The sequence below is a fragment of the Rhinopithecus roxellana genome, chromosome 20 (genome assembly GCF_007565055.1).
Source record: "Rhinopithecus roxellana isolate Shanxi Qingling chromosome 20, ASM756505v1, whole genome shotgun sequence".
NCBI classification, from domain to species: Eukaryota; Metazoa; Chordata; class Mammalia; order Primates; family Cercopithecidae; genus Rhinopithecus; species Rhinopithecus roxellana.
Window position 1 is genome coordinate 16,659,252 of NC_044568.1, and position 23,294 is coordinate 16,682,545.

Consider the following 23,294-nt stretch of genomic DNA (forward strand, 5'->3'; position numbering starts at 1 on the left):
CGCAGTTGATCAGAAGTCTTGACTCTTACCAGCCTGCTCTGCTTCCTCTGAATGTGCTTGAAGTCATCAGTATTCCTTGGGTATTTAGTCTGAGGGCCATCCATAAAGTGGAGAGCTCTTGAGAACACCCATGTTTGCTAACCATATAACCTTGGGAAAGCTCATTATCTTTCTTATTAACCAGTTTCCTCATCTTCAAAGTGGACCTAGCACTAACACTTGCATAGCTTTGACTAAGGCTAATGCCAGGAGGCAGGGGTTGTTGGGAGGATTCAGTGTGGCAGTGTCCGTGAAGCCCTTAGCACGGTGCCTGCACCTGAAGGGGTTCAACAGACATTACTACTACTCTATTCCCTCAGGCCCAGCTCTCGCTACTGTAGTGTGGCTAAGTGACAATAGGCAGTGTGGGCTGTGGGTTTTTTTTGTTTTGTCTCTACCTGAAATCCAGATGAGAGTCTGAGAGAGTGGACTCTCAGGATGGTAGCTTGAGGGGCCTGTCCTCCTTAGCCTGCTTGTCTTCTACATGCACCAATTTTAGGCTTGATTCACACTGAAAATTCCTCAGCTGCCGGCTGCTGGGCCAGAAGCAGGCCTTTCTCTCAGAGAGGCCCAGATACCATGATGAAGGCTGAGCACACCTGCCCTCCTGGTGGCCTCTCAGAGTGCAGCAGAGCCTCTACTGAGCCCGACTCTGAGAGAGCACAGCTGGGCTCACCACAGGGTCTGCCACCCCTACAGCCAAGTGTGTGCTTTGGCTTTGGCAGTCAGAACACACTACCCCACCCAAACATCCCTAGAGAGGGGATCGATATGGAGGTCCACAAAGTGATCTTTGTGGACTCTTTTTTTGGGGGCATGACCACACTATCATGGTTATTAATGAGGAACTTCCATATGCTTGAGAAGGCCTGGGGTGGGAAACCTGGGAGCCGCGGCGGGGCTATTTAAGTCCACCACACAGAGAGTGGCATTCTTTCTGAGCCATATCTACCTCCAGGAAAGGAAGACTGGCTGGGCTGGGTTTTGCTGTGTCTCTCTGTGAATGTATTTCTCTGGCAAGACATACTGTCACCTGGAATTCTCCCCTACTCTTGTTCAAAGGCCCAAAAAAGGGTTGGTGCAGAGGGAACCAGAAGAATGTGGCTCACATCCATGTAGTCAGAGATGTTCAGGGACCTGACCCAATGCAGACATGGCCCTCTTTGTCCAGCAAAAGTTGGCATGGCAACTGACCACTGCCGTTTCATTTGAGGAGACACGAGTTACCCTGGAGAGGAATGTGCATTCAGACTTGCTTTTGGCAGACTTTACCATAAGCAGTCCTCCCAGAGGACATTAGAAATCATGATTTCCCTGAGGAGCCCCCATCTGGGGTGATCTGTACCTTTTGCCTTAAACTCTTTTAGGCAGGGAGCTGAGAAAGGTGTATTTTGTCTGTTTCAGAACACTCACCTAAAATGGTCCACCATCTGGGGCAACGCTTAGGAGGCTCTGTGGCAAATCTCAAAAGCATGTGTGCCAAGCAGCCTGCACTGGAGAATGAGGGATTCTGTCCGTGCCCCTTTGCCTCTTCATGTTGCTGGTGGTGTATTGGTGTCCTTCTCTTCCGCATCACGGGGCAAGGAGAAGAAACACAAGTCCTCATTTAAAAAGAACAGGAAGGGGAAAACCAAGAGCCTATGAAAAGCATTTTCCAGGCTGGCTAGGTCTGTAATGTAGAAGAGACACAAGAGAGTGAAATTCCCCATGTTTTGGGGTTAGGTGGAGTCGGGGGAGGAGAGGACAGTGCTTTGGGATCAGCTGATCCCCAAAATGCCCATAAGAGAAAATGACCTCCAGTATGGCTTGCTTGGCTCAGCCGCTTGCAAAGTGGGGTGGGGGCAGATGCTGTCCTATGGTGGTGTAACCCTCAGAGCCCTCAGAACCTGTACAGTAACCAGGCAACCCCTTTCAGATCAGCAAGTCCGTGTGACCATCCAATGCCCTGCTGCCATCTTTCCGAACAAACATCCAAGGGCTATGTAGCTTCAATGCAGTCAAGACTCCTGACTGCTAAGAACAGAAACTTGCCCTAGAGTGACTGAAACATATTGTCTCATGTCACTGACTAGCCTAGGAGTACAGTAGCTTCAGACATGGCTGGATCCACATGTGTGCGATACTAACTGACAGGTGTGGATCGGTAACTCGCTTAGCCCTGAGACTTAGGCTAGGAGTGGGGAGAATCCTTAAAGTGTGAGAAAGGATGGTTCCCCCAAGGAAAGTTGAGCTCCTATCTCTCAAGGAAGGGAGGAGTTGCACAGGCAAAGCCAGCAGATGCCCACTACAGCCCTCATTTGCCATTTGCAGAGCTCAGGCTCCCTCAGGCATATTCTGCAGTGAGTCACCACAGCAAGTCGCGAGGGAGCCAGGAGGAACCCAGATAGGAGCCCTCCCACAGGCTGTCAGAGCCCCACCTGGTCTGCTTAGATGACAGAGCCTTTTGGACTTGCCTAGTGTCAGAAAGGGCGATGTCTTAGGTAACCTGGGTTTGTGAAAGCCTTGTCTGTGAGCTGCCAGCCAAAAGACAGCAGCTTTCATGGTCTTTTCTCTTTCCTGTGGTTCATGAGAACACATCCAGGCGCTAACGAGCAGGAACATAAATAATGAACAAACATACCGTCGACAGGAAGGCAGGAAGTTTTTTTTTTCCCCAAAGACTGAGCAAGATGAGCAAAGCTCTGCCAGCCGTACTTGTGCATTCTCCACAAAATATAATTAAAAAGCTATGCAGTCTGCTCCCAATGTACAGTATTGTTCATATACTAAACATAATGTACTAATAGGAATACCTCACTTCATTATGTCAGCAGAATACAAAAGGGAAATCAAGCAGCTGCCCTTATCAGGCAGATGGGAGACCAGAAATGTTACTTAGATCTAGGCAGTAAAATTGACATTGAACCAATTTGCCTCACTCGTGCCTCTTTTACTGTGTTTAATGAAAGCTCATGTCTGCACATAAGGCATTATGAAGAGGACTCAGAAGCCATAAAGCTCTCTGTCATGTCTCTGCAACATAACCAGTGAATTTAACCATTTGGTTTCAAAGAACAGTTTTGGATTTTCCCAGAAGTAAGCCTACAGAGGACAGCATAAGGCAGCTGTGTGTCCTGACCCTTAGAACCCTGTGAGAACCAAGATGTCAGGGTTGAAGGAGGGGAACCTATGCCAGTGAGTGAGGGAGTGAGTCTAGTTACAATCACTAGGAAAGGGCCACAGACTCCGGGCCCACGGGGGTAAGACTGTTCAGTCCGCAAGGTGAAGATGGGATTGGCAGCCAGGGCTATGAGTGGGGGATGGTGGGGAGAGATATGTCCATCTGGGGCCACCGTTTACAGGCTACCCACCTTCACAGAAAGGAGTTATATGTGGAGCCCTCATTTTAGAGCCAAAGAGGTCCCAAGCAATCACCTGTTTCATTCAGCCATTCAACCAACATTGATTGATCATTCACCAAGTACCAAGCCCTGCTCTGGGCACTACAGTCTGTGAACTCAGCCCTTATGGAGCTCACATCGACATGTGGGGAAACAGACAGTATACAAATAAAAACATACATACCAGGTGGTGATACATGTGATGAAGGAAAATAAGGAAGAATAAAGGCATGGAATAATGGAGGGAAGGGGCCTTAGACTGGACTGAGGAGGTGATATCCGAGCAGAGCCCTGAATGCAGTGAGGTATGCAGGTCTCTATTTCAGAGCTCCTCAATCTTTCGTCCAACAAGAACCCTTTGATTATTTGCCCCCATGAGTCACTATGTTTTGTGAGCTGTTGTATCCCAGAAAGGATGCATTTGACAAAGACATAGACGTAGACATAGACATAAATATGCCCGTGGCCCTCGGTCAACCTGAGAAACGGGGCAACCACAGGAAGTTGATGCAACCCAGCCCCAAAGCCAACACCTGACCTGTCCAAGAGGCTGGGCAATACATATAGAAAATGAGTCCAGAGTCATAGTGGCTTGTCCAAGCTTATGCCAGCTGGTCAGCAGAGCTAAGATTTAGACCCCAGGTCTCCTGAGTGATGAAATTGGGGTGGAAGCTGCCACAGTCAGTGGCAGTATTTCCCAAACACACAGGCATGAAAAAGGTGGTGGCTGGAATCTGAGGGTGGATCAAGGTCTTCCCAAGAGGAGGCTGACAGAGCTTCATTGAAGGATTTACTCCACCACCAAGGGGGAGCCCCAGGCCAGGGCCAGTGATGCTGGCCTGGAAGGATTCTTCTGCCCTCATCACCTGGTTTGCAATGTTGATGACCAATCTGCATAATAACCTGAGTCTTGTATCTCCAAAGTCCAAGGCATAATATCTCTAATCTACAGCCAGGGGCCCCAGACCAGCAATGCTACCTGGAAGAGGAGAAGGAACAGAGCTCTAGCAGGCAGTTCTCTGAGCACTACGCTGCTGTGGACTGAGAGCCGGCCTATACAGCACCCACCTCCACCCACCCCAGCGCTGTGACCAAGGGAAAGGGCAGGGTCCATGTTGTTTTTCAGATAATCACAGCAGAGGCTCTGCGCTGGAATCACAAGTCCTGGCCTTGCCCCTGGCTCTGTCTGGTGATAATTGGCAGCTGACATCTTTGCTTCTGGCCAGAGCTACCCCTTATTAAAAATGGCATCTTTATAATAGATTTCTGCAAGTCATTGTCAACAGGACATCCTTGTTTTGTACCAGTCATTCCTCTGGGAGACTGATTTGCCTGTTACTATTATTTTAGAACTCTTTAGAATACCCTTTTATTCTATATTATTCTGATATTAGAATATCAAGTTTTAATGTACTATTAAAAATATAGTATTAAATATAGCATTTTAATATAGTATTAATTACTAATTAATATATTTTTATAGTATAGTATATAGTATTAATATAGTATATAGGATAGTATACTAATATAATATCAATAATTGCTAATTAATTAATTACTAAAGGGGTTCTAATTATTTTTTAAATAAATGTTCATATACCATACAGCTTCACCCCACAATTAAACAGCTGGATTTTTAGCTGGGTCGTTCTTCTCTTCTTTCCAAATAGCCAAGAGATCCATTTGTGCTCATGTTATTCATCCTCACTCTGTAAGGCCCAGGTGTCACCCAGCCTCTGTCTTGTCCCATCTAGGTTTTGTGGTTTTCTGCCTCCCTTGGGAGAAGCACCCTCATGGTCAGACAAGCCCCCCAGCCCCAGCAGCTGGATCTGAAGCTGGAAAGAGCTGTCATTCGTGAGCAGCCCAAATGTCCACCGTGAGGGGTTTGGTTGAATAGCTCATGGTCCATTCAGATGATAAGACCAACCAGCTAATAGAACCCCAGGGTGACATGGAGCCACATCAATGACTTCTCCCTGAAGTCGTCCCTGGCCAGGCTGGATGGAGCCTCGTGCCCCTCTTCCGCATGCCCACAGCTTCTGCGCTAGATAGCAGCTCCAGAAGGCAGGCTTGGCCATGCAGGTCGGGCTCACTGCCCTGTACCCGGTGCCTGGAATGAAGAAAGCACTTCATAAACAGTTGTTAAAATGAGCATCCAGTTCAGTGTAGAAAAAAGCATGTACAGTGTGATTCCATTTCAGGGAAAATAATACTTGTGCGAACTCCCAGGTAAAAGGACTGAAATATACCCCAACATGTGGACGGTGGTTCCCTCCAGCTGGTGGGATGATGGCTGATTTTTTTTCTTCTTTTTTTGCTTAGCTCTGTGGGCTGTAATCTATAAGTGTTCCAAGAACAGGCCTTTCAGTCAGGGCTGGAGAAGTCAGGGAAAGAGGAGGGAAAGCTGCCATTTAAAAATGATCCACAATTAGAGCAGAACCACTGGTGGGAGGCAAGATGGTTTGGGGACGAATGTGTTTTTTTTTAAACAGGTGAGCGTTTGTTTTAATGTGTAGCTGAGAAAAAATTTTAAGTAGTACATTTGCCATAGTACTGGTCCCTGCCGATCCTCTGGCCTCATCTCCCCGTTTCCCTGTCACTCACTAGATTCAAGTCCTGCTGGCTCCTCGCCATTAGAACACTAAATGTGCCCCGGGGCCTTTGCACTTGCTGCTCTCTCTGCCTGGCGTGTTCTTCCTCACCAATATGCAAAGCCCACTCCTCATCACTGAGGCCTCAGCTTCATGCCACCTCATGGCACTTAACTCTACCCTCCCCCACTAACTACTAGTTTTGTGTTTATTACTCTGTAATAATTTGTTTACTTCTTTATGTCTTCCCCTATTGAGTCCTTTGAAGGCAGGTCCTCTGTCTGTCCTGTTCGCCAGTCTCCTGGGTGCTGTGTATACTGCACCTGGTATATAGCAGTCAGTTCTGTTGGATGAGAAGAGGAGGATGCCATCAGTGAGGGGTTGAAGGAGGCCGTAATCTCAGGGATGGCTGAGCTCTGCCAGTCAAGGAAGCAGCCTTTATGCCTGGAAAAGAGCAGAGCTTCTGACCTCCCATCAGGGGCCTCTGTGCTCCTGGAATTCTGGGAAATCAGAAATTAAGGCCCAGAATAATTGCTTTGCAAAACATACACACCTTACCTCTGCCCAACCAGTGGTCCCTCTGAGCCTGTCATTCAAAACGTGGATACTGTCTGGCCCCACCACACCCCATTCAGTTGAGTCAAGGCACTGCTGCACCAGGTGGAAGGAGGGCCCGTGGCTTGGGAAACAAGACTAGTGGTCTAGCCCTGCTTTGGCACTGAATTGCCTGAGACTTTTAAATAATATTAGCAGCTGACAGGTGTTGGGCCCCACTGAGAGCCAGGCTTTCCCCATACGTTAATACCGCCAGTGACCCTGTGAAGGGCAAAATCATTGTCCCTGTTTTGCAGGGGAGAGACCTAGACTCAGGGAGGCTGAGAACTTGCCCACAGCCTGACTGTCAGTGAATAGGAGACTCAGGGTGTGCCCCACTCTTAACAGGTGCTCAGTATATGCATATTCATGGAGGGAATGAATAAACAAAGGAATGAGTGGTGTTCTCTAGGGGATTTGGGCTGCTGCACTTCCTAGAAAGCCCTCCCAGTCTCCAGACACCACCATGCCCACACCATGTGCCCTCCGGACCACTGCAGACCACTCCGCTTAGTCCTCACTCTTGATGGTATCCCCTGAGTCAGGAAGCCAGGTCCCTCCTGCGGGTCCAACACCACTGGCCACAAGACCACATTCCAGGGAAAGGAAATACAAGAGCAGAGTTAGTGGGAGCTCCAACAGGGAGAAGAAGAGGGAGGAGGGTCCAGGCGGGGACCTCTCTCCCCCTCCCCCTGGGGTGCCTGCCCTCTGCTGAGCCCACCTCCAAGTAGGTATGCTGCCAGTGCCTGCCAGTGCCTCTCAACCAGGCGATGTTGATGACATTTCCCCCATTGATTCAACTTGCTGTTCATACCTTCTCCTTGAGTCAATGGGAACCTCCTTCAGGAGGGAACAGCAGACCTGTGCCGGTGCCAGCTCCAGGGAAGCCCTACTGACTGGGGTTTCTGGCTTCCGGTCCCACCGACCAGCACGTGAGCTGCCTTCATCCATTTCACACACATTCCCTGAGCACTCTGTGGGCCGGGGGGGCTCTGGGAGGCGCGAAGGGACCACACAGTGTTGTCTCCAAGCGCTGGTGCTGCCCTCTTGTCTGGATTGCCCTACCTTGTCTGTCCAGCCAGCACCTGCTCCATGGTCACTGCTGTTTCCGGAGAGGCCGGTCCTGCCCTCCACCATGCACCTGTACTGTAGGTGCTCCTTCAGGTCATATTTTCCCCTTATTCCCATTGTGGTTTATAGAACCATTTGTGACATTACTTCTTCCATATCATTCTTCCCTATTAGAATGCAAGCTCCACAAGGGCAGAGATTGTGTCTGTCGCTTTTATCCCAGCCTGTGATATGGTGGCTGGCACCTAGTAAGTATGCAAATAATATATGAAAAATCAATTAGGGAATCAATGAATCAATCAATGCTTACAGAATACACCCCTGTCCCCCACCCTACAGGAAAGCCTCTAAATTATTGGGAACTGGATCTTTTGAGACAGAAGGTAAAAACATCTTTCCATTTTGCATTTGATTAGATGTTTTTCTCACCTGGTGTCACCCAACACCTCCCCTCTCCCAGGGGAGCACCAAGGGAGGTAAGAGGCCTGCAGCACAATGGAAAGGCCTCTGGGGATTTTGTCCCTGCTCTGCCACAAACTAAATGTGCCTATAGGCACATCTCTTCCTCTCCACATCACAGTTTCTTATCTGGAAAATGACTATTTCTGTGTGGGCTCTAAGCAGAACCATTTCTTTGGCCAGTCTTCGCTGCAAAGGAGGCAGGGAAAGGAACTCTTCATGAGAAGGGAGTGGCTTTCGGGTGGCAGCCAGCACATCTAACACACGTATCCTTCAACTGGCCCTTGGCAGATGCCACTTTTTTGTTGTTAATTTTCATTTCTTGGCACTAGCCTTATCTTACCATCTAGATTGAGAGGCTCTGGAAGGCAGGGACCAGGCCTCAGAGGCTTTGAAGTCGGAAGAGACCTTCCAGCAGGCTGATCCCAGATGTGTCACTACAGGAGATTTGTGTTGATTAATGACTCTGCCCCTTTCACTCAAGTATTCTCTCTAGGTCAAAATGGTCCCTAGTAGGTTAAACATGAAGTGTCTGTCTCTTTCATTGGAAATGACTTGTTGTTCTTCCATATAACAAGTACACATTTTTAAACATAAAATATACAAAGAAGAAAATTTTTTAAAAATCACTGAATGCCACCACCCGAAAGTGATTATTAATACATCTTGTTACACATCCTCACATAACATCTCCCTCTCCTTCCTTCTCCCTCCATACCACACCCTACCTCCTGCTCCCACCCACAAACAGTTTTGTGAAAACAGCTGCACAGCACACACACTGTAACCAGCATTTTCACTTTACCATCCTGTCCAGATCCTGGTCTCGTAGGTTCTGTGGAGCCCCCAATTCCTGGCATGTGGCTTCCTCCCTCACTGGCATCTGACAATTGTTTGATTAAAAATGTGTCATGTGAGGCCAGGCAGGTCCGTCCCCACCTCCACTGGGGAGACAGATGGCTCCAGGGGCCACGTCCCATTACTGCCGAGGTCTCCCTGATGGCTGGAAACCATTGGTGCTGGGCATGGGAGTGAAGCACTGGGCCCTGACCCTAACCCAGGCAACCGTAGCACAGCTCTCCGTCAGTGTTCAGAAACACATTTCGTGACACGTTAAGACAGGCTTAAAATCAGGAAATCCACCTTCTCATCCCACAACCACTCCCAACATGTTCATTTGGTAGATGGTAAATGAGCAGATTCTCTGCTTTAGTCCAGAGAAACCCCCTCTGCCGCCCTTCTTCTTTTCTCCACTGTGGCTTGTTAAGCCTTGCTGCTGCTCCTCCTTCTCCTGGCAAGCAGTGGTCCTCCCAGCCTTCCCTCCCCATAGACCCACTTCCCATCCTCTTCCTCAAGAGGACAGATGCAGGACACCTGACTGATTGCATGTTCTCCCCTGTCCCTTGTACCAAGTATGGCAACAATAATAATAGCTAACACTGATTGACTGCCGACTGTGCTGGGCACTCTACATGGATTCATTCTTTTGATCCCAACCAGGAACCAGCTCTGTTACCATGCCTGTCTCCCAGGAACAGATGTGGAAACAGAAGCGCCCAGTCTCACAGCTAGAGAGTCTGGCTCTAGAAGCCCCCGCTTCCTGTAGATCATTAAAGGGATTGTGATGGAGGAGGAGCAGCAGTCCAGTCCCAGGGCAGGGGCCAGAGCACTGATAAAGGGAGCAGACGAGGAACACTTAATCTAGCTGGAGATAGAGTGAAAAGCCATGTGTCCCAGCAGCCTAGGGCCTCTGAGTTTGTGAACCTCCAGAAGTTGGGGGGGACACTGTATGTGTCGGTACATTTGTCACACTCTCAGAGGAGTCTATGATTCAGAGAAGGAGAATGGCTGCTGGGCCAGATGAGCCTCCAAGGTCCCTTCCAGCTCCCAAGCCTGTGGTTCTGTGACCATATAAGGCCAGCGTGGCTGGGGAGTCTCACTGCAGCTAAGTGCAGTCCTGCACTGCAAGGGGGAAGCAGAAAGCAAAGGGAGCCCAAGTTCAGGCCTCCTGCAGGGTCCCTAAGGCAGCAGAGAGAGAAATGGAGGTGCAGGGAGAACTAGGGTTTCTCCTTGGTTGCCTCTTCCCAGAAAGCTCAGACCCGCACAGGCGGGCTTGGTTGCCACCCTCTGTCTCTCCCCATATCCACGTGAGATCTCTCAGCAGCGTTGCCAGGTTTCCAGAGTCCAGCTGGTGGTTTCTGTCCAAAGTCAAACACTCCACAGTCAGCCCTTGGCTGTTCAGACCTCCTGTTCCTCATGGTGCTTCTGGCTTGGTGGCCTGGAACACCCCTCAGAGTCCCTGAGTTTTTGGTGGGCATCAATGTAGAAGCTAGCTTGATCTCTCTTTGATGTCCTGGCTTTGCAGTCATAAGAAATCTAGTAGGTCCCCACCCTGACACACACACACACACACACACACAACACACACACACGGACACACACGTCTGCCTCCTTTAGTGAGTGCTTTGGAGAGGGACAGGTCTGGGGCATCTGTGTACTCCTGAATCATGTAGTTATGTCTCACTTTATCTGAGCACTGTCTGGAGCTCAACCCTATGCCAGGAGATATGAGAAGAGAGCAGAGATAAGTGAGATGTGGTGCTTTAATTTTAAAAATTAAAAATTAGTAAACAAGTCTTCTGGGAGGTGATCTCTGATTATTATTGTTATCAAGGTATAAAACATGTACCTTTTAGTCATGTCTCTGTTAGTTCTAAGTGGCAGAAACCCAAATCAAATTAGCTTATGCAAAATTGAGAGGGAATTATTTGGCTCATATAACTCAGAAGTTTAGGGTGGGTTTTAGACATGGTTGGACCCAGGGACTCAAATGATGTTTCTGGGACTTGATGCTGCACTCTATCGCTCAGCTGTGTAGATGAACAGCCCACCTGGGGCTGCTGCAATGTGAGATGCCACTGGCTGTTGCTAAGGTATCTCGTGGAGCCTCGCTCCTGATTTCCAAATCCTGGCCTTGTCACCTCCACGACTCAGACCTAGGCTGTCACATTAGACTAAACTCTCCAGGGCTGTATCTCCAACTCCAACCCAGAGGCAGGCCTCCTTTCCTTGCCAGAAATTGGGCAGATACAACAGGGCGAGTTCCCAGTGCTTGTTTTGTGGGTGAAATCTCTGGATTCTCCTGGATATAGGGACTCAGGGCAGGAGGAGCAGACCTGCCTTTCAGCATCTGCCATTTACCAGCTGTATTTCAAGTAAGTGGCCTAACCTACCTGCGCCTCAGTTTCCTCGTCTGTAAGGAGGAGATAATTTATCTCCTGGAATTGTTTTGAAGGTTAAATGAAATGACACATGTAAAGCACTTAGCACAGAGGGTAAACCCTCAAACATGAGCTGCAATTATTCTGCTTATTTTATACTGCAAATGAAAGAAATTATACTTGCCAGATTTTAACTTTAGAATGAAAAGACTATTACTTTTTTTTGGTTGAGACAGAGTCTCGCTCTGTCGCCCAGGCTGAAGTGCAGTGGCGTGATCTTGGCTCACTGCTACCTCCGCCTCCCAGGTTGCAGCGATTCTCCTGCCTCAGCCTCCCCAGTAGCTGGGGCTACAGGTGCCCACCACCACACCTGGCTAATTTTTGTATTTTTCAGTAGAGACAGGGTTTCACCATATTAGCCAGGCTGGTCTCGAACTCCTGACCTCGTGATCTGCCTGCCTCGGCCTCCAGAACTGCTGGGATTACAGGCATGAGCCACTGCGTCTGGCAGAAAATACTAATAGCTACCATTTGTTTTATACTTACTATATGAAAGGCACTTTACATTTATTCCTCACAACTCTTTGCTTATGAGGAAACCAAGGCTCAGGAGATTAAATTGTTTACCAGGGACACACAGCTCATCCTATCCAGTGCCCAACCTCTAACCACTGCTCTACTCTGCCTTTCTAGAATGGTGTGGGGAAATAGAAAATAAAGAGGTTCTTATTTGATACATTTAAGGATATTTGCCTCAAATCAATGCTAGAAAGAAAAAAAGAGGAATGTGGCATTAAAAAAAGCTAGGGGGAAGACTTAACATTTAAAAATTCAGTGTTTTTCTGAGTGGTGGGAGTATGAGTAATATTTCTTGTTGGTGAAACCCCGTCTCTACTAAAAATAAAAAAAATTATTTGGGCATGGTGGCGGGCGCCTGTATTCCCAACTACTCAGGAGGCTGAGGCAGGAGAATGGCCTGAACCCAGGAAGCGGAGCTTGCAGTGAGCCGAGATCACACCACTACACTCCAGCCTGGGTGACAGAGTGAGACTCTGCCGAAAAAAAAAAAAAAAAAAAATTTCTTGTTGTTCTGTATGGTCCAAATTTTCTAGTCTTAAAGTACTTATTACATTGTAGTAGAAGGGGATATAAAATTCTACTCTGAAACAGGAAGCCTATTTTTAACCTAATATAAGCCAGTTTGAACAACTTATAGGGCTAATCATGATTTGAGCAATTTCCCCCAAATTGCAACATTTCTGCAAACTGCAAATGAAACTTCTTTATCTTGGGACAACCCAGGCAACAGATTGAGACCTGCCAGCAGTATTTTCAGCCCATGAATTGAGGTGTGATAGAAAGGACTGTGAGCTTGGAGACCTGTGTCTGTTCTTGGCCCAGGCTCTTACCTGCTGGGAGACATTGGGGCAATTACTTATTCTCTTTCAGCCTCAGTTTCCTCTTCTGTCAAATGGTTATAATAAAATCCCACCCTTTCCACCTGATCAAGTGTGTATGAAGATTAATGATATCAATAGGTGTGAAATAGGTTGAGGAAGGTCCCAGAGCCAGCCAAAGGTCTAGAGAGCATTCCCAGGAGAGTGGTAGGGTCTGCTGATCCCAAATGAAGCATGAGAAACTCAATGCACTGGCTTCTGGGGAAGCATGTCATGCCATGGGGACCAGCAAATCCTGCCTGCACCACTCAGGTCACCCAGAGGCCCCCACCCTCTTAGGAGAATCTAGGTACCAGTTGCCTTTCTTTTCTGTTTTTTAGTATTTACGCTAGAGTTTACAATGTGTATCTTGACTTATTACACTTTACTTTCAAGTAATAATATATTAATACTACTTTTTTTACTTATAAGAATCTTTCTACAGTGTAGAGTATACTTTCATTTTATCCCTCCCATCCTTTGTGCTATTGTTGAAGTTTTATTTCTATGTATGTTATAAACATCATAATACATTTTTCAGCTTCTTCCCTCTGTTTCAATTTAGATAGTTTCTATTGCCATGTTTTCAAGTTCGCTCATCTTCTGTATGTCTAATCTGCTGTTAATCCCATCCAGTGAAATTTTTGTTTTAGATATTATATTTTCATCATTTGATATTCCTTTTGTTCTTTTTTACATCTTCCATTTCTTTCCTCATATGTTCATAATTTCCTTCAATTTCTTAGAAATATTTAAAATAGATGTTTTAAAATTCTTACTGTGAATTCCATGATCTCTCTCACTCCTGGGTCTGCTTCTGTTGACTGTATTTTCTCCTAGTTATGGGTCATGCTTTCCTGCTTCTTTGCACATTCAGAATTTTTTTTGTGTGATGCTGATATTATGAATATTGTATTATTGAATGTCTAGATTTTGTTGTTCTCATTTAAAGACTATTTGACTTTATTCTCCAGGTAGTTAAGTTACTTGTAGATCAGCTTGATTTTTTTTTTAACTTTGTTTTTAAGCTTCGTGAGGGCAGGTCTAAAGCAGCCTTTACTCTGGAGCTAGCTCAGCCCTGTTGCTATGGCATGAGCCTTCTGGCATCTCTGCTGAGTGCCCCAGGTGTTCAACAAGGACTCTTCACTATGGCTGTTTGGAACTCGAATATCTCCTAGTCTTGAATGAGATCTGGGAAGTGTTCAACTGATAAGCTCCCTGATGCTTGTTCTTTCTTTAGTACTTGTTCCTTGACCAGCTGTGGAATCTCACCCTATCCAGCCACAGACTCCAGGGCGACCCCTATGCACTGTCTGAAGCATCTGAAGTGCTCTCTCTTTGCAGTTTTCTCCCTTCTGGTACGCTGCCCTTCCAGCTACCTCAGCTTTCCTGAACTCACTTTTTCTCTTCAGCTCAGTGAAATGGCTGTGTTCTGCCTGGGTAACCTCCTGCACTGTGGTCTAGTAAACACCTAAAGGCGGACGCCCAGGCCATCATAGGACTCCCCTCCTCGGTCTCCCTTCTCTCAGGGATCACAGTCCTGCACTGTCTATTCTCCAGTGTCTGAAAATGCTTGTTTCATATATTTTGTCTGGTTTTCTAGTTGTTTACAGTGGGAGTTAGGAAAGATCCCTTTGAGATCTCTCTGGGGTAGTGTACCAGTGGCCTGCACTGGTTATGTACTCCCTCAAGATACTTTTACAAAACTGGACTTAGGAATAATAAAAGTGGACAGAAAGTTGATAGGGTCATTCTGATCTGCTTTTTAGAGAATCTCAGAGTGAAGACCCACAAACCAGCACCAAGTGGAATTTTGCAGCAGGAATTATTATTGTCCATCAACTGATGACTGGATAAATAAAATGTGGTACATCCCTACAGTGGAATACTATTCAGTAATAAAAAGGAATGAGCTACTGATACATGCTACATTGTGAATGAATCTTGAAAACATTGTGTTAAGTCAAAGAAACCAGTCACAAAAGACCATACGTTGTATAGTTCCATTTATATGAACTGTCCAGAATAGACGAATTTATAGAAACAAAATGTACATCAGTGGTTGCTTAGGGTAGGGGCAGGGCATGGAGAGTAACTGCTAATGGATACAAAGTTCCTTTTGGGGAGATTGAACTGTTCCAAAATTAGATTATGGTGATGATTGACCAACCTTATGAATATACTAAAAACCATTGACTTGTATACTTTAAATGGGTGGGGTGTATGGTATATGAATTATATCTCAATAAAACTGTTGTTTTTTTTAAAAAAAAAAAAGAAAAAGAAGAATTTTTAGCCATTTTCTCCTGCATAAAGGTAACGAAGGAATGGGAAGGAGCCGTGGTATAGTAGAAAGGAGGTCTCAGTTGTTATATTGGTGCATGAACGTGTCACAAGTAGTGTTCTATCTGGGACTGAAAATGTGACCACAGAAGAGTTTACATAGTTCATTGGGGAGGACAAATGTGGGATGTTAATCTTAAAATTCATTTGCTCTTTCTGGATTACTTTATTTATAAGAGGATTCTTGTGGTTTTGGCATGAGCCCCTCCTTCTAGTTTTCTCTCCTGCCCGGATCCTTGTCAGCAGTGAGCACAATGTTGAGTGGCTAGCAGGCAGTGCCATGTGGCCTCTGAAAGTTGTGACTTCCCCTTTATGTCCTCTTTGTCCCTGTTCAGATCCACCAGAACGAGGGTGGTATGTGGTTAAATCCTAGCCAAGGACGAAAAAGTAGGCAAACCCTTTTATTGACTTTGCTGTTGTCAAAGATAAAGATGGTTATTTGTTCCTCTTAAGTGAATCATTTTACCTTCATTAAAAGCTGTGAGTTTTCTGTGAAAGAAAAATGCATCATCCATTTGCAGACGTTTTCCAGGGATTTTCAACAATATGCCTCTAGGTGTAAACGTAAGTTGGGACCCTGAGCTTTGGTTAAAATACTCATAACTAACATATATTGAGTTCTTAATGTATGCCCTTCCTGTTCTAAGTGCTTTCAAATATTATCAACACCTCATTGATGGATTTTTCTTTCATTATGTAGGGAATGTGAAAAGACTGCATTTCTTTTTTTCAAGATTCTGTTTTTAAGTAATTTAGGTAGCTTTTCCCTTTAGATTTTATGACATTAATGTAGCAACTCAGTAACTCGGCATCCCGGTTGGACCTGGCCCACAGTCAGCCAGTGCTTCTCATGCCTGTGCTGTCTGTGTTGATGAGGACAATGCTCTCATCAGGTGTGGTATGTGTGGTTTTTCTCTAGGATCATCCATGAAGATGGCTTCTCTGGAGAAGACGTGAAACAGTACAAGCCTGTTGTCTACAGCAACACCATCCAGTCCCTGGCAGCCATCGTCCGGGCCATGGACACTTTGGGCATCGAATATGGTGATAAGGAGAGAAAGGTAGGCCCCTGAGTCCATAAGCACAGCAACAAGAGGTTCTGTCTGTGTTACCCCACTGCCTCCTCTTTATAGTGCTGGGCTGCCTTAAATGAACGAGAAGAGACTCTGCTATGTATGAAAGATATATGGTGGCACAGTCACTAACCTAAGCCATTGCATCCACACCCCTGGCAAACTCCCAGCAAACTCACCAACTTTACAAGTTGCAAGGGCTACAAAACTCTCGGATTTATTTTGCAGATGAGGAAGAGTTGGTGACAGGTTTAAATTGGGGCTATCACAACACTGTCTAAGCACCTGTCCTTGGGCAATTAACTTGAACAGAAAAAAAATATGTATTAAACAAAACAAGCCTTGCCTGGCCACCATCTCCCCTCCTTAGAAGAACTTTCCTTGCCTTGCTGTGAAGTGGGGAAGACCATTTGAATTGACTATCTTTCCTCTTTTATACCAAGGGCTGTTTTCTTCCTCCCCTGGGGAAGTATGAGGACCTACAGGGCTCTCCTTCCTGTAGAAAGTCGGTGTTCTAGAACAGGGACTGTTTGGGGGTAATGTTTCCAGGTTTCTATTAAGTGGTGAGTGGAATAAGTACTATATAAAAACCTCTAATTTGCAAACATTTGTATTAACTGTTAAGACTGAACTATATACAGCTACACTGGCAAGGCTAAATAAAAGGAGGGAGGGAGGGAGGGAGGGAGAGAGGGAGAGGAGAAAATAGCCTCAGAATTCTATCCAGAAGCAGCTCTTTGTCCCTGTTTGGGACTGAATCTCAGTGATCCTCCCTCTGGGACCTGGAGATTGGAGAAGCAGGCAGAGGACAGGTAGAGCCTCCAAGCACCTGGGCTCTGCATCTGAGCCTCTGGATGTTGAGCATTCATCTCTGATTGCTATGTGATTTGATTGTACATTATACACACATCCTGTCTTTGCTAAAAATCATCTTCCTCACAGAGGAAAACTGTCCTGGTTGTCTCTGTGTCTGATAAATCATCCGTGACAGGCAGCTTTAAATGTAAAATTTAATATATTATGCACAAAATCCTAATTCCATGGGGCAGAGTCATCCAGCCCAGGCACTGATTCCTCCAGGTACTGGGGAATTGGGTGACTGAGGGTGTGTCCGAGGCCAGCCCGAGGTGGAGAAACTGGGCACTAGCAGGGGCACCTGGGCCCATCTGCTGCTCCTTCTGGAGGCTAAGTTGGGAAGTTGATTCTGCAAAGGAAGCACTTCTCCCTGGAAGACTGACTTTGGGTTTGGTCACAGAGCCAGGGCCTGTGGAAAGAGGGAATGAGGGAATGGATGGGTCCATTCACTGCAGGTTTATGATGTGCGAGGCTTTGAGCTAGGTGCTGTGGATACAGGAATGAGCACAGCAGAGAATGGTGTCTGGTTTCAGAAAACACCTATTCAGATCATTAGAACTAGCCCAGATGTGTACAGTGCTTCGTTCTTCTTAATAGCAATAGTAGGAATGAAAACAGCAACCATTTCTTGAGCACCTACTGGCTGCCAGGCACATACTAAACACTTTATATATACTGACTCATTTTATTTAACTTATTTTATTACAGCCCAGAGCAGGGAGTGCCTCATCTTATCTTCAGGCATGGTACAAGCCACAGACCTCTGGTCTCTCTCTCTCTCCCTTTGGCTAAGTGGGGAGCATGGTGTCTGAATCTCAGCCAGAGGGCAGACACAGTGCGAAAGGCACACCCCCTACACACACACACACACACACACACACACACACAGTGTGTGAGATCTTCCAGGAGCAAATGTATTCATCTCCCAGCCAGCTCTTCCTGAAAATCTACTATACTGATTATAACCCAGAAAAGTCAATGTGGCTTTGGAATACTTTTCTCCTTCCATTTTGGAAAACATTCATTGTTCCCATGGGATTTTTTTTTCCATTTTATTATCCTGAATGGAGAGATGATTGCTTGGGAATCGCTAGGACTATGATAGGTTAAGGACTGTACTGCAGGCCCCTGGGAAACAGGGTCCCTTCTCTGGCTATTTCTCCTCCGTGGAATTTCCCAGTCAAGTAGTCAGCCTTTAAGTAGGAAGGAGGGGAAGGTTCCAATGGAAGGAGAGACTGAGAGCTAAGCGGGACTCCCTGGAGAGTCCACTGGACACAGTCGAGTCCAAGCCCAGTTTCGTTATGGCAGGTGGCACCATGGCCAGCACCTGGCCCATCCCTAGGGCAACACAGATTTGTCTGGTGTGACACTCAGGCACCCCCTTCCTGTATTCTTATACCTGTGAGGAACAGGAAAGGAGTGAACCCAAGACCCAGGCCACAGCAAGCCAGACAGCTGGAAAAGGCATTCCTAGGAGTGGGCTGGTGTGGATTCGCAGCCTGTGGAGCTGGGCAGAAGAGAGTGGAAGCCACCACTTCTGTCCTCTCGATGAGGAAACATACCAGGCCTGAAAGGGCTGCAGTATATGCTGGTGTGGGGGCAGCTCAGAGCCAAGATCTTTCCCTTTCCATGTTCTCATGGAGCTTCCTATCTAGCAGTATAGGCAGCAAACAAGCCCACAAGTAGGTGACTGCATAATGTCAGATAACGCTAAGGGCTGCAAGGAAAACAAAATAAGGTGATGTGAGAGCCTGATCTGGGGGTGGGAGGAGCAGATACTTCAGAGTGGGAGGACGAGGGGACAGAAAGTTCCAGACAAGCACCCAGGCCCTGAGGGAGGAATGAGCCTGGCGCAGAGGAATATAAAGCTCTGTTCAGCTGGAGCTACCTGCAGCCAGGCAGCTGCTGATGTCCAGATGCCCTGAGCCCAGAGCTGGGTCCCCACATTCTTCTGTCTCTCGGGTCCCCAGCCACACTCCACCTAGGGGATCTGCCATTTGGATGCTGGGGAAACCACCTCATGCTGCAGAAGTCCAGATCCATGTTTTGGTCTCAACAAAAGAGACCTCCTTCCCTCTCGTGTTTTCTTCACCTCTGCTACCCACCACCAGTCATCAGGGGGTGTCTGGAGGAAGACAGCCCCACTCCCACCACCTGCTGGGGCCAGCTAGCCTTGCACCCTCCACACAGAAAAGCACCTAAGAGCTTCCTTGCTGTACCTCAGTGTCAGCCCCTAGAACAGGTAGGTGTCGCAAACAGCGGGGACCTCCTTACATTCTTCTATGGTTTCCACACCCCAGGCCCCAGCCTCAGACTACAGACCCCTCCCAGGGACCCCATGCACTCTCACGCCTCTGGGCCTTCGCTGGGGTGTGCTCTCTGCCTCTAGTACACTCCTCTTCTCTTCCCCTCTTCCCCGTGGAACTGCCGTACTCAGTAAGGGCCCACTAAGCTTCATCTTGTCCATGAAGCCTCCTTACCTTTTCCTCCCCTGAGGAAGAAACTCAGCTCAGCGCTTTCTCCATGAAGCTCTTGTCTCACACACTAGCATGAAGATCAATTGTTTATGCATCTTTCTGTAGAGAAGTGGGCCCTAGGGTGTAGTCAGAGTCCTTTGAGCAGCTCATAAAACCCGTGAGCCTTCCCTCCAGAACAGGGGACACAGCATACATCTAGGAGATTCTGCATGCAATTTCAGGGGGGCCTGGCCCACCAGCGGAGCCCAGCCTAAGAACCCCTTCATCATTGAAGGTCTTCTGATCAGGGCCTATGTCGTTTATCTTTGGATCACCTCCTCACTCCAGTAGCCAACACAGTGCTCAGCACTTAGTAGGTCTTCAAGACCCATCCTATTAATGGAATGACATTTCTAACTTTCCCAGTGTCCACAGAAAAAAAGTCAAAGTGCCTGTAACTTTATCACTGCATGAAAAGCTGTTGATTGAGAACCTACCATGTGTAGGGCTGGTGCTAAGCCCTATGTGAAGATTCAAAGGCATGTGAGTTGGAGCCTTTAAGGAGCTGGTCATCTTCTTGGGAAGATGGAGCTCACAGGCAGAGTGAGCACAACCCTTGCACATGGTGGGCAGGAAGAGCTGCTTAGTGGGAGTGAAGCTGGAACTGTCCCTGAGGCACAGGTACAGTTTGACAGGTGCAGGTGTAGGTGAGCAAAGGCCCTTGAAACCAGGAAAAAACATGGTAGAAACAGTGGTTGGTAATGAGGGAAAGGAGAGTTAACTGGCAGAGGAGGCCAGTGGCCAGAACAGAGGACTGGGGTCAGAGCAAGGTGTGGGAAAACTGGAAGGTCCAGTTGGGTCCAGATTTGGTGGGCCCCGGAAGGTAGGCCAAGGAGTTTGAATTTTATCCTGTTAGCAGTAGGCAGCCATGGACAGATTTTGAGCTGGGATGGGATGAAAGTGAGATTTTAGGAAATTATGATGATGGCATGTGCAGAGTGGACAGGGCGGGGAGGGGGATGGCAGGGGGAGACTAAAGATGGGGAGGCAGGTAAAGAAACTCCAGCAACAGACCATGAATAAGGTGCGAGGGGCTAGGTGAGGGGTCAGAAAGGCAGCAGAGTGATGCACAGCAACAAAGGAAATACAGGGGCCTGGTGATTAATTGACTGTTGAAAAAGGATGGGCACAAGGTGGAACCTCAGCCAGAAAGCCAGGAGGCTGGGTGGGATCGGACCACAGAGGGTGTGTCCCCTTCCAAACCTAAGGAGTTTCCAGGTGGGGGAGGTCTGCACATGTCAGATGGATAGATTCAGAGAACTGAAGCTCTGGGAATTACTGACTCCAGGATAATAACGGCTTTCCATTTTTATGTTTCACAGCCTTTATTGGAAAAGGATGGGCCTGTTATTTGTCCTGTTATTTAATAAATTTTCCTTAATGCTTAAATTATTTAATACTAACAACTACCTGTGCAGTGGGTGCTGTTGTTGTCCTCGTTTTATAGGTTAAAAAAAAATGAGGCATGGAGAGGCTAAGTGACTTGCCCAGCGTCATGCAATACAAATTATATATGTATACAGTGTAGGCACGGAAGCCTAATAAGACTAGAACCTGTGTGGCCCGGGTCCAGAGCAGAGTCCCATTTAGATAGACATAGTATGATCAGGCAAAACAAATCATTCAAAGAATCCCATCCTTTATCTGGAGTCTCTCTAAGAACATAAAAAGGGACCAGAGACAGCTCCCCCTGCTGTTCTCAAACATCCTCTCCTGCCCCCCACGTCTGTCCCACCCCACTCCCTTGAGCTGCCTTACTCCCCCGGGTTCTCCAGAGACCCTCTTCTCCACCCCAGCGAGCAAGGCTGGTCCTCTTTCCCCTTCTCTCTCTCCCACCAAAGGGGTTCCGGCTCTGCCGCTCCTTCACTCCTCCCTTTTTCTTCGTCTCCCTTTCCCCTCCCCTTCTATCTCCCTTCCCCCCGCTTCTTCCCTTTCCCTGTGTCCTCCTCCCTCCTTCTCAGTCACCTTTTCCTCCTCCCCTTCCCTCTCTTCCTCCCTCCCTCCTCGCCCCAACTCATTATTTTGTAAATTGTCTTCACATTCTGAGCCAAGCTCTCCCCCTCTTCCTTCCTCTAGCCTTAGCCCAGGGCCTACATCTGCATCACAGAAGCAGAGGGCCTTGTTCTGGCTGAGCTGGCCTAAACTCTGACACTGGAAGAAAGGGTTGAGGAGAAACTGAACAATTACAGGATTAGAAGGTATACGTGGACCAGTGGGGGGATGGGGAAAGCCTTTGAACAGGCCTGTGTTAATACAGTTCATCATACACACACGTGTATATATAAACATATGTAAAATGTACATGTGTATATGTGTACATCCTTGCATATGTAAAATACATTGTAAACAGATGGACTGGTAGCAGTCATGCATTGAACTTGTATGAGACTTTATTCAGTTGAAAATACTCCAGTTTTCATTTTCTCACTATTTGTGCCTATACCTGTTTCTCTCAACTATAAACTCCTTAAGGGCAGAGTATAGATCCTATTCCTCTAGCACAATGCCTGACATAGGAAGTATTGGATACTAAGTTTAAACCCCAATTGTACCACCAGCTATATGGCCCTGGGTAAATTATGTAACTTCTCTAAGCCTCAGTGTTTTGGACTGTAAAATAGTAATGATCCTGATACCTCCCTCGTTCATATCTGCTGTGAGAGTAAATGAGATAATGCCTGTAGCATGCATAGGATAGTGCCTGTCACATAGCAACTTCTCAACTTGTGTTGGCAATTATTCTCATTATTTGTCTACAGTCGTTGTTTTTGATAAAGTATTGATGAATTCTACTCAAAGCAATCTAGTGAGGAATGGGCAAGGTTTTATCTGCAGTTTTCAGGTTAGAAACAGAAGCACAAGGTTCTTAACTGGCCACCCAAGATCATGTTACCAAGCCTGGGTCTACTCAAGCTGTGCCATAAAGCCAAATACCAACACTGAAGTTTACAAGACAAAAGACTGCGTTTATCTGCAGGGGGCTGAGTAAGGAGGCAGCTCATGCTTAACGCCTCACTTCCTCAGTGGCCCTACAAGCAAGGGCTTTTAAAGGCAAGGGTACATTTTAGGAAAGCAGAAGCTACAGGCAAAACCGTAAACCTATACATGGAGGTTATACATTGGTTTGGCCCAAAAAAGCAGCATGTCTTGTGGGGTGGGCTTTGAGGTCATAGGTAGATCCAGAGATTCTGTGATTTGCAGTTGGTTAAGGAGCGAGCTTTTGTCTAAAACCTTGGGAACAGCCAAAATGAATGTTAAGGTCTGGCCTGTAGGTGTGTCTCTCTCCAGGCCCCTCAGGAAGAAATTTAGAAGAAAGATCGGTGGTCAGCGTTCCGTCCTTAGTTTCCGCTCTTCTGAGGTCTACTTGACTGCAATGGGCATTTTCCATCTGGTGGGGGTCCAGGTTTCTGAAAAACAACTCGGGGACATATGTTAAGATGTTATCTTTAGTTTCCATAGGGAACCAAACATCTTGTGGCTCTAAGTTACTTGGGTGGCTATTATTTTAAGCTATTACAACCTCCTTGCTTTTCAAGTTGCTCATTTACTTCTCAAGGCTAGCTAGGTGCCTGGAATTTGCCTTGAAGAGACTCAAGATTTTTCTCTGTTTCCATGCTTTTTTGGGGTGTGGGGGGCAGCATGCCCCTAACAGGGGGCTCCCTGCTCTATCTCAGTCACCTACCTAAACAGGATGAAAGATGGGTGCCAGCTGGGAT

The 23,294-nt window shown here is 47.0% G+C and overlaps 1 protein-coding gene across 2 annotated transcripts in view; it reads left to right on the top strand.

The window, feature by feature from the left end:
• Nucleotides 1–23,294, top strand: part of GNAO1 (G protein subunit alpha o1) — a 167,201-nt gene that overhangs the window by 64,961 nt on the left and 78,946 nt on the right. For both annotated transcript variants that reach the window (XM_030925455.1, XM_030925456.1), the window contains exon 3: nt 16,054–16,195. In XM_030925455.1, the coding sequence (XP_030781315.1) occupies nt 16,054–16,195 (142 nt within the window). The remainder of the gene's footprint in view (nt 1–16,053; nt 16,196–23,294) is intronic.